This window comes from Dermacentor silvarum, chromosome 9 (genome assembly GCF_013339745.2).
Source record: "Dermacentor silvarum isolate Dsil-2018 chromosome 9, BIME_Dsil_1.4, whole genome shotgun sequence".
NCBI classification, from domain to species: Eukaryota; Metazoa; Arthropoda; class Arachnida; order Ixodida; family Ixodidae; genus Dermacentor; species Dermacentor silvarum.
This window is the reverse complement of record NC_051162.1, coordinates 24,331,015-24,348,278: the sequence shown is the minus strand read 5'-3', so window position 1 is coordinate 24,348,278 and position 17,264 is coordinate 24,331,015. Positions and strand designations below refer to the sequence as shown.

General features: G+C 45.5%; 1 protein-coding gene across 1 annotated transcript; it reads left to right on the top strand.

Moving 5' to 3' along the window:
- The first annotated feature begins 7,137 nt into the window (after window positions 1-7,137).
- On the top strand, window positions 7,138-16,036 carry LOC125939796 (uncharacterized). The gene is made up of 4 exons (XM_049655236.1): window positions 7,138-7,976; window positions 10,144-10,287; window positions 14,272-14,368; window positions 15,967-16,036. The coding sequence occupies exons 1-4, from the start codon at window positions 7,790-7,792 to the stop codon at window positions 16,034-16,036; spliced, it is 498 nt and encodes a 165-aa protein (XP_049511193.1). The 5' UTR covers window positions 7,138-7,789.
- The last annotated feature ends 1,228 nt before the right edge of the window (window positions 16,037-17,264 follow it).

Below are 17,264 nucleotides of genomic sequence, written 5' to 3'. Positions count from 1 at the left end.
ATATGCAGCGCACAAATCACGCACACAGGACGACCGCTAGTCCAGGGCCAGATCCACAACTGCTGGCGCGCGTTAGCCCGCATGCACGAAAACAATCGTTTCACAGTATACACGTACACACAACCATCAAGAGAACGTTTATCAGGAGACACAACGCCTGCAGCACACAATATATGCAGCGCACGAATCACGCGCACCGGGCTACCGCTAATACAGGGCCAGTTTCAAAACTGCTGGCGCGCGTTAGCCTGCATGCACGAAAACAATCGCCCCACAGTATACAAAACACGTACACGCAACCATCAAGAGCACGGTGAATAGGAGACACAACACCTGCAGCACACAATATATGCAGCGCACAAATCACGCACACAGGACGACCGCTAGTCCAGGGCCAGATCCACAACTGCTGAAGCGCGTTAGCCCGCATGCACGAAAACAATCGTTCCACAGTATACAAAACACGTACACGCAACCATCAAGAGCACGGTGAATAGGAGACACAACACCTGCAGCACACAATATATGCAGCGCACAAATCACGCACACAGGACGACCGCTAGTCCAGGGCCAGATCCACAACTGCTGGCGCGCGTTAGCCCGCATGCACGAAAACAATCGTTCCACAGTATACACGTACACACAACCATCAAGAGAACGTTTATCAGGAGACACAACGCCTGCAGCACACAATATATGCAGCGCACGAATCACGCGCACCGGGCTACCGCTAATACAGGGCCAGTTTCAAAACTGCTGGCGCGCGTTAGCCTGCATGCACGAAAACAATCGCTCCACAGTATACAAAACACGTACACGCAACCATCAAGAGCACGGTGAATAGGAGACACAACACCTGCAGCACACAATATATGCAGCGCACAAATCACGCACACAGGACGACCGCTAGTCCAGGGCCAGATCCACAACTGCTGGAGCGCGTTAGCCCGCACGCACGAAAACAATCGCTCCACAGTATACAACACACGTACACGGAACCATCAAGAGAACGTTTATCAGGAGACACAACGCCTGCAGCACACAATATATGCAGCGCACGAATCACGCGCACCGGGCTACCGCTAATACAGGGCCAGTTTCACAACTGCTGGAGCGCGTTAGCCTGCATGCACGAAAACAATCGCTCCACAGTATACAAAACACGTACACGGAACCATCAGGAGAACGGTGATCAGGAGGCACAACGCCTGCAGCACACAATATATGCGGCGCACAAATCACGCACACTGGACGACCGCTAATACAGGGCCAGTTTCACAACTGCTGGAGCGCGTTAGCCCGCACGCACGAAAGCAATCGCTCCACAGTATACAAAACACGTACACGGAACCATCAGGAGAACGGTGATCAGGTGACACAACGCCTGCATCACACAATATATGCCACACACAAATCGCGCACACTGGACGACCGCTAATACAGGGCAAGTTTCACAACTGCTGGAGCGCGTTAGCCTGCACCGACGAAAACAATCGCTCCACAGTATACAAAACACGTACACGGAACCATCAGGAGAACGGTGATCAGGAGACACAACGCCTGCAGCACACAATATATGCGGCGCACAAATCACGCACACTGGACGACCGCTAATACAGGGCCAGTTTCACAACTGCTGGAGCGCGTTAGCCTGCACCGCACGAAAGCAATCGCTCCACAGTATACAAAACACGTACACGGAACCATCAGGAGAACGGTGATCAGGTGACACAACGCCTGCATCACACAATATATGCGCACACCGAATCCGCGCACACTGGACGACCGCTAATACAGGGCAAGTTTCACAACTGCTGGAGCGCGTTAGCCTGCACCGACGAAAACAATCGCTCCACAGTATACAAAACACGTACACGGAACCATCAAGAGAACGTTTATCAGGAGACACAACGCCTGCAGCACACAATATATGCCAGCACACAAATCACGCACACTGGACGACCGCTAATACAGGGCAAGTTTCACAACTGCTGGAGCGCGTTAGCCTGCACCGACGAAAACAATCGCTCCACAGTATACAAAACACGTACACGGAACCATCAGGAGAACGGTGATCAGGAGGCACAACGCCTGCAGCACACAATATATGCGGCAGCACAAATCACGCACACTGGACGACCGCTAATACAGGGCAAGTTTCACAACTGCTGGAGCGCGTTAGCCTGCACCGACGAAAACAATCGCTCCACAGTATACAAAACACGTACACGGAACCATCAGGAGAACGATCAGGGGACACAACGCCTGCAGCACACAATATATGCGGTGCACAAATCACGCACACTGGTCGACCACTAATACAGGGCCAGTTTCACAACTGCTGGAGCGCGTTAGCCTGCACCGACGAAAACAATCGCTCCACAGTATACAAAACACGTACACGGAACCATCAGGAGAACGGTGATCAGGTGACACAACGCCTGCATCACACAATATATGCGCACACAAATCGCGCACACTGGACGACCGCTAATACAGGGCAAGTTTCACAACTGCTGGAGCGCGTTAGCCTGCACCGACGAAAACAATCGCTCCACAGTATACAAAACACGTACACGGAACCATCAAGAGAACGTTTATCAGGAGACACAACGCCTGCAGCACACAATATATGCGCACACAAATCACGCACACTGGACGACCGCTAATACAGGGCAAGTTTCACAACTGCTGGAGCGCGTTAGCCTGCACCGACGAAAACAATCGCTCCACAGTATACAAAACACGTACACGGAACCATCAGGAGAACGGTGATCAGGTGACACAACGCCTGCATCACACAATATATGCCACACACAATCACGCGCACCTGGCTACCGCTAATACAGGGCCAGTTTCACAACTGCTGGAGCGCGTTAGCCTGCACCGACGAAAACAATCGCTCCACAGTATACAAAACACGTACACGGAACCATCAGGAGAACGGTGATCAGGAGGCACAACGCCTGCAGCACACAATATATGCGGCGCACGAATCACGCGCACCGGGCTACCGCTAATACAGGGCCAGTTTCACAACTGCTGGAGCGCGTTAGCCTGCACCGACGAAAACAATCGCTCCACAGTATACAAAACACGTACACGGAACCATCAAGAGAACGTTTATCAGGAGACACAACGCCTGCAGCACACAATATATGCGGCGCACAAATCACGCACACTGGACGACCGCTAATACAGGGCCAGTTTCACAACTGCTGGAGCGCGTTAGCCTGCACCGACGAAAACAATCGCTCCACAGTATACAAAACACGTACACGGAACCATCAAGAGAACGTTTATCAGGAGACACAACGCCTGCAGCACACAATATATGCCACACACAAATCACGCACACTGGACGACCGCTAATACAGGGCAAGTTTCACAACTGCTGGAGCGCGTTAGCCTGCACCGACGAAAACAATCGCTCCACAGTATACAAAACACGTACACGGAACCATCAGGAGAACGGTGATCAGGTGACACAACGCCTGCATCAGACAATATATGCCACACACAATTCACGCGTACCGGGCTACCGCTAATACAGGGCCAGTTTCACAACTGCTGGAGCGCGTTAGCCTGCACCGACGAAAACAATCGCTCCACAGTATACAAAACACGTACACGGAACCATCAGGAGAACGGTGATCAGGAGGCACAACGCCTGCAGCACACAATATATGCGGCGCACGAATCACGCGCACCGGGCTACCGCTAATACAGGGCCAGTTTCACAACTGCTGGAGCGCGTTAGCCTGCACCGACGAAAACAATCGCTCCACAGTATACAAAACACGTACACGGAACCATCAAGAGAACGTTTATCAGGAGACACAACGCCTGCAGCACACAATATATGCGGCGCACAAATCACGCACACTGGACGACCGCTAATACAGGGCCAGTTTCACAACTGCTGGAGCGCGTTAGCCCGCACGCACGAAAGCAATCACTCCACAGTATACAAAACACGTACACGGAACCATCAGGAGAACGGTGATCAGGTGACACAACGCCTGCATCACACAATATATGCCACACACAAATCGCGCACACTGGACGACCGCTAATACAGGGCAAGTTTCACAACTGCTGGAGCGCGTTAGCCTGCACCGACGAAAACAATCGCTCCACAGTATACAAAACACGTACACGGAACCATCAAGAGAACGTTTATCAGGAGACACAACGCCTGCAGCACACAATATATGCCACACACAAATCACGCACACTGGACGACCGCTAATACAGGGCAAGTTTCACAACTGCTGGAGCGCGTTAGCCTGCACCGACGAAAACAATCGCTCCACAGTATACAAAACACGTACACGGAACCATCAGGAGAACGGTGATCAGGAGGCACAACGCCTGCAGCACACAATATATGCGGCGCACAAATCACGCACACTGGACGACCGCTAATACAGGGCAAGTTTCACAACTGCTGGAGCGCGTTAGCCTGCACCGACGAAAACAATCGCTCCACAGTATACAAAACACGTACACGGAACCATCAGGAGAACGGTGATCAGGAGGCACAACGCCTGCAGCACACAATATATGCGACGCACGAATCAGGCGCACCGGGCTACCGCTAATACAGGGCCAGTTTCACAACTGCTGGAGCGCGTTAGCCTGCACCGACGAAAACAATCGCTCCACAGTATACAAAACACGTACACGGAACCATCAGGAGAACGGTGATCAGGTGACACAACGCCTGCATCACACAATATATGCCACACACAAATCGCGCACACTGGACGACCGCTAATACAGGGCAAGTTTCACAACTGCTGGAGCGCGTTAGCCTGCACCGACGAAAACAATCGCTCCACAGTATACAAAACACGTACACGGAACCATCAAGAGAACGTTTATCAGGAGACACAACGCCTGCAGCACACAATATATGCCACACACAAATCACGCACACTGGACGACCGCTAATACAGGGCAAGTTTCACAACTGCTGGAGCGCGTTAGCCTGCACCGACGAAAACAATCGCTCCACAGTATACAAAACACGTACACGGAACCATCAGGAGAACGGTGATCAGGTGACACAACGCCTGCATCACACAATATATGCCACACACAAATCACGCGCACCGGGCTACCGCTAATACAGGGCCAGTTTCACAACTGCTGGAGCGCGTTAGCCTGCACCGACGAAAACAATCGCTCCACAGTATACAAAACACGTACACGGAACCATCAGGAGAACGGTGATCAGGAGGCACAACGCCTGCAGCACACAATATATGCGGCGCACAAATCACGCACACTGGACGACCGCTAATACAGGGCCAGTTTCACAACTGCTGGAGCGCGTTAGCCTGCATGCACGAAAACAATCGCTCCACCGTATACAACACACGTAGTGCACGCAACCATCAGGAGCACGGTGATCAGGATATAGACGCCTGCAGCACGCAGCCCACAAATCACGCACACCGGACAAACGTTTGCAACGGACGACCGCTAATCCAGGGCCAGCAGTTGTGAGCTGCTTGTCGTTTGCCAGAAGACAGATGTACCTTCGAACAAACTCACCTCCCGATGAGGAAGATATTTCTATTTCGTACCCCAAAACGGGCTACAGTTTTTCCATTCGCCACTCACTTCTTTTCACACTGCGTAGTTTCACTAGAAGCCATCGCAAATGAGCTTCTTCTGCGACAGTTGCGTATGAACAACTAACCGCAATAAAAACATTCAAACGTATTTTAAAATAACAAAAAATTTGTCCAATAATACTGATTCCATGTTTATATAATTGAGAACACACAGCCCTAGCAATACAGATATTTACAGCGTCTAAAACCTAACACTGCATTTTGTTTTAGTCTCGAAGGCTATGCTTGACGTCTAAAATATAAAAACGCGACTCGCGCAACTTGAGTTTTGTTTTGAATCTCAAAGGCTATGCTTGACCTCGAGCATATGAGGGCGCAGCTGGCGCAGCATGGGTCTGTTTCAACCACGTGACCGTTTGCGCGCTACACGCGCTTGAAACAGAAACTTCGGGATAGCAAGGAAGACGCACGGCTGCGCCGGCCATACTTATCGTCGTGTAGGTTTGATTTTTTCCAAAGCCTGCCTCTCTCCGTGCGCGGTTCAGCAAGCCTTGCGGCGGAAGCAATTCTGACGTGGTCACTTCCTACGCTTTGGCGTCAGCAGGTAAGTAACGTTTAAACCTTTGATCTTCATAGCATATGTGCTTCCTGGCACGGTTTTTGTGATTCTGTCCTGTCGTCTTTGTTTCAAGTTAACGTTGACAATAAATTCTCGCGAGCCTCCGTTTGTTCTTCAGTATCATACGCTTCATTTTTTTATTATTTTCCTTCTTTTTTGTCTGTAGTACCTGACCGAGAACAAATGCGCCCTTTATGTTGAAACTTGAAGCGGCCGTGAACCCCTAACTTTGTTTCGGAATTCGGTTCTATTTCTCTCGCCGCACTCCTGAGCTCTTGTGTTGCTTCGGTGGGACTGAAATGGATCATTTAACACTTCTTTTTTGTCTGTGGTACCTAACCGAAAAAAATGCGCCGTTTAGGTTGAAACTTGAAGCGGCCATGAACACCTAATTTTGTTTCGGAATTGGGTTCCATTTCTCTCGCCGCACTCCCGAGCTCTTTTGTTGCATCGGTAGGACTGAAATGGTGCATTTAACACTTGGCGCCGTTCGCGGCGCTGGTCACCTAATGAGTTTAGCAGCGAAGCTGTTTAAGCCAGCCGTATATTGTGGTTCGTATCAAGAAACTATCAATAAATGAAAGAAAAACTTTCCTGCCAAGGCGGGATTCGAACCCGCGGTCCCAAGGCGAGCGTCGTAACCACTCTTGCATAGTATGCATTTATGCGAACCATATGATTGTGTTCGAGCGTCGTCGTTTTCGTCCACAGCTGGCGCGTGCGCACGCTCGTGCTCTGCAAGGTGAAGAGGTTTTGCGCGCCATGAGAGCGAGAGAGAGACGCATTCACGGAAGCGCGTCCGCTGGAACGCGGTTTCGGCGTTGCAAGTTGCGCTATGCAACGCGCAGTGACGGCCGTAAGTCCGAGACGCGCGAAAAGAAATAATCATCATGAGTAATAAAAGGAAAAGTTCGCGCGCACTTCTGGAAATCTGGGCTAGAATCGCCCAGCTTCGCTGTTTCAAGCGTTGCGCGGCCGAGTGCAAGGTTGAGCGTTTTTTTTTTCCTTTGGGAGGGGGGTATTGGACAGCAGTGGTCCGTGCATATACATAGGGTTATTTATTAACTGCACGAAATTTCTACCAGGAGTGCATTTTATACCGTTGTGACGTTAATGTTACCAGTCGTGTGCCCAGGTTATATCAGCCTCTAGATATAACAATCCAGTTAGGAGGGCAAAAGGAAGTTACGTGATTCATTTTTTTATTTATGGATCTTGCGAAGCTAAAGGGAATAAGTACTTTGGAGCCCGTCCTTGGAATCATCTAGCTTTGCAGTGAAATTTTTATCAAACCAGCTTCTAGTTGTAAGTGAAACAGAAGCAGAGACAGAGGTGTTCGTTTGTGTATAACGGTGTTAAAACTCCAAACTGTTTGCGGCCCAAAAAAGAACGAAAAAAATCAAAGTACGCACATAACTGCGCACATTACTCCTTATCTAAATGCTGCCAAACTCGACACTCGAAGGATAAGAATAAGGTCACCGTGATTTAAATGCTCTAATTAAAAAAAAACTGCTGCAGTTTTTTCATACCGAAACCAGACGGTATATTTTACAACTGCCGCCATTTCCGAACTGGTCGCAGAATGTACTACATTGTAGAGTTCCTGAACGGAGGAGGAGTGGCTGCGGTCCCGAAAGCTTGTTTTAGAGAGGATGAAACACTTTGGCCGCCATTCACCAATCCAGCACGCTCTATTAACGCATTCAAGAAATGCGAAAAGCCTGGTGCAGGATGGACGGCTTTCAAGTGTCGTGTGATGAGCAAGGCTGGTGAGTTATATTAGTGCTTTTCTTTTTCTTTTTACTTTAATATAGTAAGTTCAGAACCCCAGGTGGTCAAAATTAATCCGGAGCCCTCCAATATGGCGTGCCTCGTAATCAGAACTGGTTTTGGCACGTAAAACCCCAGAAAGAAGAACTTTTCTTGTCTCTGACATCCAGTTAGTTAATTGGAAGTAATTAGCCATATTATTTACCTTTTTGGAAGCCCACATACCTGGCGTATTAAAAACTTTTTAATTCTTGTGCTAATATTTCAGATGTCAATTAGAGGATTATAGAGAACCATAATAGACATCCAAATGAGCTGTTTCCATCATGAGATGTTTATTTCTCAAGTTTGCCTGACACTGAATTGTGCGTCTGTGATTTGCGAGAGGGAAATCTGCGGACAATTTTGCTTCTCAAAGTCTGCCTTTGCCTAGGTACTACAGTGAAGTATGCGCTTTGCTCCATTTGTTCCTGGCAGAACTGCTATGAGCAACACACGACCACGAATAAATACTTCCTAAATGGTTCACGTTTGTGTTTTGTGGCACCGCACAAAAGCTCATGACTGTGACATCCTTGTTTGGACTTGTGTGTTCGATACACCTATTCATTACTTTCGTATATTGCTGCGATGTTAAAATATTGCCTTGGGTGGCACCTTTTATGTCGAAAACGCTGTAATTATGTTTTCAACCGCATAGGTTTGGTTAGTGCGGCCATCACTGATGACCCTATCACTGGCAGTAGTAACGCTGGCAAAATAGCAAGAGTGCTGAAGGCACACCGCAAAGCTGCACGCTTTGTTGTTACAAGCACCTCACTGACTTGGGCCAACCACTGGTGACGAAAAGCTCCCGCTTCCTTTTCGGACTCTGTATCAGCCACTATGGTCCTGTTTCAATTGAAGTTCATGCAGCGGTTAAACAGGAGAAAAGCACATCGTACTTCGTAGTACCTAGGCAAATGCAGATTTTAAGAAGCCAGAGTCTTAAGCAGCAAGTACCCAGATTTCTCTCTTGCGATTCATGCAAGCACAAAGGGTCAGGCGAATGCAGCAAAGAAGTTCTCGTGTTTATAGCATTTAAGGTGCACATTGTATATGTTTACTTTTTCTGTTAGAGAAAGGCTGCGAAATATGAGAAATACCATGTGACTGTGCACTGGCGTGGATGACATAACATTGCCATCAAACAGTCTGAGTGGGGAAGCGCAATAGCTTATCATCTGTTACTGGCCAGCTGAGTGGCGACAATTGACATGCCAACAGTGCCCGGAAAATACTGTGAGTGAACATCACAGAAACGCCCTGCCCTAGCTAGCTGAGGAGCCAGCCACACATGAACAGCTTATTGCTTTGCCATGGAGACTCTTCAATGGCACTGTTATGATGTGCTCACAGGTGTGCAGTCGCAAGGCATTTTTCATTTTATGCAAGCTTTCTTGCTTCGACGAAAAAGCAAACTCACTCTGTGTACCTTGCTGGAAACACCTCATTTCCATGTCGCTTACAATTCTTTATGGTCCTCAAATTGACAACTTGACAATTAAATAAAGAAATACACAGTTAGCAAATTACTCCTGGGATTTCCAGAACTAAAAGTTACTGACACACTTGATCTTATTTGCATAGAAAAATTTTTTTGTTTAGTTTTAGGTGCGACACCCTGTATATGGAATTACTGTACTGCTACATTCAGCAATTCTTGTGCATGAATGTAATGTTGGTAGCCTATACACAAACGGCTTAAACACAAGTATTCATTTTACTTCTCATTCGCAGCGCTGTTGAATGGCCTTGTGAGCAAAGTTATAGCTATCGAAGCCAAATTAGATGAACAATGCAATGCCCTAAAAAGGATTGAGGCTTCCCTTACAAACACCATGGAATCAGAAGGTCCATCAGCCCAAGAAGACATGCTCGCACTTTTGCCACTGTCAGACGATCCTGCGGTGTCTTTCTTGGAAGATTTTATTGCCAACAAAGATAAGAGAAGAGCCCTGGCAAGTGTCCTTGCTTTCCTTTTTGAAATCTTTTGATATGAAAAACAAAGAACATTCTCTAGTGGATTTTCATTGCATGCATGATTACACCATTGTAATGTTTTCTTACAACACTGCAAAACACTAAAGCCTCATTGTAATGTCTTTTAGATCCACCACTTGTGACTTATTGGAGGGTCATGTCCAAAGGACTGCATAAGAAGGGTAATGAAGAGATGCTTAACCGATGAGCTTGCTGAGACATTTTGCCTAACGGGAAGAAAGGGAAAGAAGCCCTTCAGGGAATTGGCACTCTTTGGTGTCATCGTTGGTCTGTATAAATTTTGTTTTAGAGTGATTGGTTAATTAAGCAATGTATATAAACTTGGAGGTTAACAAAAAATCTCGAGAACAAGTTAAGGACCGCACAAAGAGCGATGGAACGAAAAATCTTGGGCCTAACGTTAAGAGACAGGAAGAGAGCGGTGTGGATCAGAGAACAAACAGGGATAGCCGATACTCTAGTTGCCATTAAGCGGAACAAATGGAGCTGGGCAGGCCATGTAATGCGTAGGATGGATATATAACCGGTGGACCATTAGACTTACAGAATGGATACCAAAAGAAGGCACGCGCAGTCGAGGGCGGCAGAAAACTAGATAGGGTGATGAAGTTAGGAAATTTGCAGGCGCAAGTTGGAATCAGCTAGCGCAAGACAGGGGTAATTGGAGAGCGCAGGGATAGGCCTTCGTCCTGCAGTGGACATAAATATAGGCTGATGATGATGATAACGATGATAGAATCTGTAGAGGCTGCACATTTATTCTATGTGGGCATGAAGGAAGTCATTGTCTATGTATGGTATTGCAAGACTATACTGAATGTTGGAAATCACATGTTACCCAAATAACAATATTCATTATTTATAAATAAATAGTTAGTGATGGGCATATCAGAGTTGCAGAATTGAAATGAGGTAGCACTTAAGTAAAATTTGAGAATAAAACCACGTTCAAGGTGTCTGTCTCCGAAGTGTGCTACAAATAAATTGGCATGCTGAAATTCCTAAAGAGCCTGCCTTATACTTGTGAAACACCAGTGTATATATCTCAAGGCAGGTTTAGGGAATAGATGTCTTCTAATTAAGCAGTGTCAGTGTCAAGATTAGAGAATAATTTCTGCTTAACTTCAGCTGTGCAAATGCAGCAGTAATGAAAGGTACATAGTTAGCTAGAAATTTATTCATTCTTTGTTTTAGTGTTTTAGTCGCCTTAGTTGTGCTATTGCTTCATGAGCCTATAAGTAAATATAACATAAAAAGAAACAGCTGGTATATGTATATGCTCCTTCAGGACCCCTTAGTTAATTCCTTGGAAGTTTGTATGTGCAGATAGTACAGCTGTAAACACAGTAGCAAAAAATATGCTTCAGTCCCAGCTAAATTATTGATTCTTGACATAATTAGTATTCTTATACCACAAGCAAATTTATATACTGGATCTACCCTGTCACAACCAATGGCATACAAGAAGCCACTGCATTAGCCCTATCAGTGTCAAATGAACAGCTGGGCACATATGTGACCAAGGTTACAGCTCGCGCTGTCTACCAGTCACTGTTGGAGACTGCTGTGCCATTCTAGTTCGGCTGCTGGAAGTGATAATGCACACCTAACAAGAGTACTTATTTCGCTTCTCTTTGATGTGATCGTGCAGTGTTTCCACTTGGCACTGTTATTGTAGCACAACAGTGTTGCGTGATCTGATGTTCCAGTGGCAAACAAGTGAACAAGCATCATAGAAAAGAGACATCAAAATATCTCAGTGGGCATGCATCTTATATTTACTTGACTTATATTTGCTTATATTAACTAGTTGTGCACAGCAATATCGAACAATGATTGGCAAACAGTGCAAACTATACATTCGACTATGCGCTTCACGGTTCACAGTTCATTTTATGGCAGTAGCGGCTTTAAATATCTGAGGACACCTAAGCTCTTATGAGTTGTGAATTTTAAAGCATTAATGTCCAATTGACCGCCTCTGAGCATTCCTAGCTATGAACTCCTCAACAGCAAGCGAGCGCGTTGAAACGCTTGGCTGATTTTGATTTGTCCTTACCGAGGCGCACTTAAAATGTAGTGAGAGCTTGCGCGGACAAAAAGCGCGCGGATAACACAGGCTTGCTAGGGTCACGTGGCGTCGCGGCGATGCCCTCTCCCATCATGCAATACTACGACAGTAGGTGTGCCCTTTTGCCCGCTCTCCTCCGTCAAGGCCCGAGCGAGCAAGCGCAAGTGATCATCACGAGCGCATGAGGCAGGCGAGCTCGTGACGTGGCGTCGCCGCCAACAGAAAATGTGCCGTTTCGCTGCTGATACAGACTCCGTAGATTTTTTTCGCTCAATGGGCCATTTGATTCTTTCACATCAAAAGTAATGTTGTGAAGCAAAACATAAAACCTGAAACCTTCATATAGTTACTATTTTGTTGATTTCCAGAATGAGCTGCTGGAATGGATACTGGAATGTGATTAGTATTCACGGTTTGCTTCTTGTATTAAATTTGTGCTTTTTTGGTTCCTGTAGCAGTAGTAATGTATTTACTCGAAGTAGGTCATGCCCACAACGGCAGAGTGGAGGCTCCGTTAGACAGCGCATAGTTCAAATTTGATTTTGCATGTTCACATAGACACCACAACTTCTGATGTTGGCACTTATAAACGCGGTTGTCTTCAGGAAGCCGCACTGAGCTCACCGAGAGGGCTCGTTGCAGCACCTCGTGGTGGCCGCGGTAATAAAGTTATATAGCAGATGGAACTACATGCAACTGTAGTGCATATCGACAGCATTTTCTGTGTGCACAATAGGGCTGGAGTGGGCACTCACGCTGACGTGCTTCAGTCTGGCTATGCTAGGTGGTGCGGACCAGCTTTGTCCTGCACTAGCTTGACCACTGGATAGCAGCCTCATACAACTTGCGCATATTGAAGCGCTGTCAATAGCTTAATACTAGACAATGTCTGCTAACGCGTCTAGCCAGGAGTGAGTGTAGCTGGCAAGTGTACTTGTGGTCTGACATTAAGATTCATGTGGAATACGACAAAGTTTATGTCTGATGCAGGCAGCCTCAGCCAAGCGTAAACAGACTATAGTCTGCTTTTTCCAGAAGTATGTAGTTCTTATCAAAGTTAGGAATGCAGGTTTTTTTCTTATGATGACCTGTTAAGCTGTATCAATAAATATACGCAGTAACAGTAGTAACAAGTACATTGATTGAAATACTCCTCTTGAGTAAAGTCAACTATCAGCCAATAGCAGCTGTTTATGGGAATTTTGCTTATGACAGGATACGCAAGCTGGCGCAGCTTTCAAATGGGTGAAGAGAAGGCCTTTTTTAAAGGCAAGGGTTTGAGAGAAAGGGAATTTCCCGCTCCACTTGTAAACTCCATGCACCTCGCAGAACCACAACATTTGGCTTAAATGTTCACAGCAGCGTAGGCTAGCGGACTGTGATTTTTCACCAACTCCAGGGCATGGTTCAGGACACCTTTAGAAGGCCAGTAGCTCTCCTATCATTAGCAGAGGATGGCAAATGCTAGGCAGCCACATGCTAATTATTGTAAGCATTAGCTCACAAAAATAAACAAATAATAATGACCCGAAAGCAGTTGACAGAGGTGTTTTTAAAAAAACTAATTTTATATTTGTCAAGACCCAGCAGAAAGCTTGTGAGATCATATGCACAAAAACGAGGGACATAACTGAAAGTAATAAGGTCTTCAAAGTCAAATTATGCATGTTCATTGCTCATCGAACTAGCCCATTGTGTCCAAGAAAATTTGAATTCACATGCAGTCAGCATGTGTTCACAAAAATTAATAAACACAAGAAAAAATAGAATAAAGCTGTCCACATTATATAGTAAACAAGACATGCTGCATGACATTTTAAATTTTTGCTCATTCTGTAATTTGAAACGTTCCACCTTTTACACATAATATGCACTCAAAATATATGGCAGGCGTTCAAGGCAGCCATCATCTGAGTGATATAGAGTATGGTATTTATTCAACATCTGTTGCAAAATTATTACTTGCATATTATGTCACAATACCTTAACACTTATGGAAGTTTTTTAGTGACTGTCAGTACACAAAGGGCAGCATTAACTCTAAAGACCAACATGTTAACTTTTGTTAACCTGCACTAGTTGAGGTTATATGGCATATTGGCGATATGTGCCCTTTGTTTGCATGCATGCATTTTTCCTTGTGTTGCACAGTAACAAATTTCATTCAAAATCTATTGCAGCGGCTCTTCAAAAATCATATCCGCGATGTACGGAAACTGAGCTGCACCATCTCATTGCCGACCACTTGAGGCACGCCCCAGCACGCTGCAAGAAACGGTATGGCATGCTAAATAAAGCTTGCTTAAAATGCTTTGCAGGTGCCAAGATTTTGTCTGACGTGTAATATATCAACATAATTTATGAGATGGTCGTATAAACGTATATTTGTTTTACATGGTATATGTAATGTTTTTCAAGTGCGAAGCTTTTTTCTGAGGAACCTGTATTGGTTTCATCTGTAGCTTCATGCTACAGTTAGGTGGATGGCAATTTGTTTCATTCGTGAACCTTCCTCCACCATCTGGGCCTCTTCATAACTGATTGAGCAGTCTTCATGCTCCAAAGCACAATAATTAAAGGAGGGTTCTCATGCCTCTGCTAATGTCAGTGAACTTGATGTTGCTTGTAAAACTGCCAGACAGTCTAAGGCTGCGTGCTTGTAACAGCTGAAGTTGGTGGAGGGAAGTACGGAATATAGTATTGTGCAGAACTGGCATAAAATTGGCAGTTCTTACAGAAACCCCAGACTGATGCACGCCATGTATCCAGACATATACACTACAAACAGATGCACGTCGTGTGGCAAGGTTGCCACGCTTAATCACATGTTATGGGAGTGTCAGGATTTAACAAACAATTCGGCAGTGCCGACCCCTCCGTCTCTTCCACTGCCAGCCTCCACTCGCGCTGGAAGACTGCACTGCTCAGCTCGAACCTGACAGCACAACTCTGGGCCATCCAGGGAGCCGAGGAAGCCGTTACGAGACAGTCTCGGAACCGCGTCCGCGGCGGGTGTCCAGACCCACTAAAAAGACGCCAGACTCGAATCTGATTGATTTGAAAATAAAGTTTACGTTCTTGTCTGATGTTTTAGAAGCGGACTTGCATTAGTGACGCAGTGTTCCCTCCCCCCACTTTGTACTCACAGTGAGACGGAAAACATTTATGGTGGCATTGGTTTAGCCTTCATGAGCAGATATGTGTTGGGTTCAACTAAGCTGGCAGCTTAGTCACATTAAGGAAACAATCCTTCCATCCGACTTCCATATCTCTGGCCATCCACAAAAAAGTTTCAAGTTCTTCACTTTCGTGTGAACGCCAGAACCACCAACTTGGCGCATGAATAACCTGGATGCCTCGATCAGTCCTTTAGGTATTCACTTACTGCATTTAACCCTTGCTGAAGACGGTGCTTGGCAACCTCAAGTGACTTGTGTTCGAGATGTCCATATGGATATATATTGTCTGCGTACATAGATGTACCCAAGGCATTAGGAAGCATGGCTGAATGCCCTGACATTGCAGTGTTGAATAGAAATGAGCTTAAAGCACTTCTTTGGGTTACCTCTGATCAATTTGTATGCATCGCTTTTGCCATTATTGGTTGTAATGTAGATATGCCTATCGTTTGGGAAGATTGCAGTCTATTTTAGAGTTTGGCCATGCAGTCCGAGAACGAGGGGGTGGGGCGGGGGGCAAGCATTTATGCAAGTCAATATACAGAAGTTGAACACGGTAACCTACAAGCATCCTTGACTTGCTTCTCTACAGAAGTAGCTAACATATTCAGGGGCCGACATTTTAGCAGGGCTTTTGTGTGTTCTTTTATGGAGTTTATTAAAATGGAGTATTTCAATACTTTGGCTTTGTTGCAGCTCTTCTACCTTGGCACAGAGGGTGGATACCAACGAACATGAGGCATCACCCTCCCTCCATGACCAGTAAGGTGTGTTTTCGTTTTTCTAATCTGAAAAATGTAGAGCTTTTCAGAGCCACATAAATTCAGTGGGGTTATGCTAACTGTATTACTGCTTCGGACATGTGTTTTTTAAAAATTTTAATTGTTTCCAGTAGGCCCAAAAATCAGTAACCATGAAATACGGGGCTACATTAGTTTTGGTACATGCAAGCTACGTTAAAACTTGCTCAGCTGATTTTTAGATATTTTTTGTATGCAGCAAATTAGTTCAGCCAACAAATTGTGTAGCATTTTGATCTGCTTGTAAACGTCCTTCAATTTTATTTATTGTCAAAGGCTACTATATTATATATAGTAGGTCTCTATTGTGCGAGTGCTCAAGCTTAGTCTTCTTGATGCGGATTAAACTTAAGTTTGCTTCAGTTAAAAGCTAGTCTATCCCCACATGCAAGTAAAGAAGATGTTTGTTTAACTGCTGTAGATCATTTAGGTGTTTCTGTTTTCGAGTATTTCTGGGTGCTAATTACGTTGTTCTACATGAAAACAATTCTGGTGTTTCACAATCTGATTAGAGTTGTATTTTCTAATGATATATTTGTGTAGCCACTGTAAGACTTGTGGACTGATTTATTTCGGTAAATTATAACATGTGCTTTTAATTTTGCTTATCATTCCAGGCTACAGCATTAAACAGGACTAACTGAATCAAGGTTCTAGCGCAAGGACGAGGATGCTTGGCTCCGACGAGGTCAAGCAAGGTGGTGGTGGTGATGATGATAGACCTCTTTTCTGGCTCGACGCACTAAGGGGGATAGGCCAGTGCCACTACACGAGCAGAAATGTGAATGTTTTTACAGCTTCAGTGTTCTAAAACTTGTCTACACATATATGTGTATATGTATCATTTAATCAAGGGACAAAAACACAATGAGCAGTTTTTATTTTCCAGTTTTCTGTCCTATCATAATTGCAGAATGTTGTGCATTTGCCGCATTTATTTATTGGAAGTGTCATTTTCTTGGCTGTGTGTTATTCTCCTTGTATTGTTTCATTGTTTAGACTTGTTCTTTAGATTTAGTGCTTATGTCTGTTTTCATTTTGTTTTTGTAAGCCCTTCCTGCAGCTGCTGCAGTATGTGATAAATAAGTACAGAACATGACTGCCAAATATTTTTTGTCGTCATTTCATGAACTTCCACAGCACCTTCCCGCGCCTGGATACATCAATGACACCTACTATTAATATACAGGTACG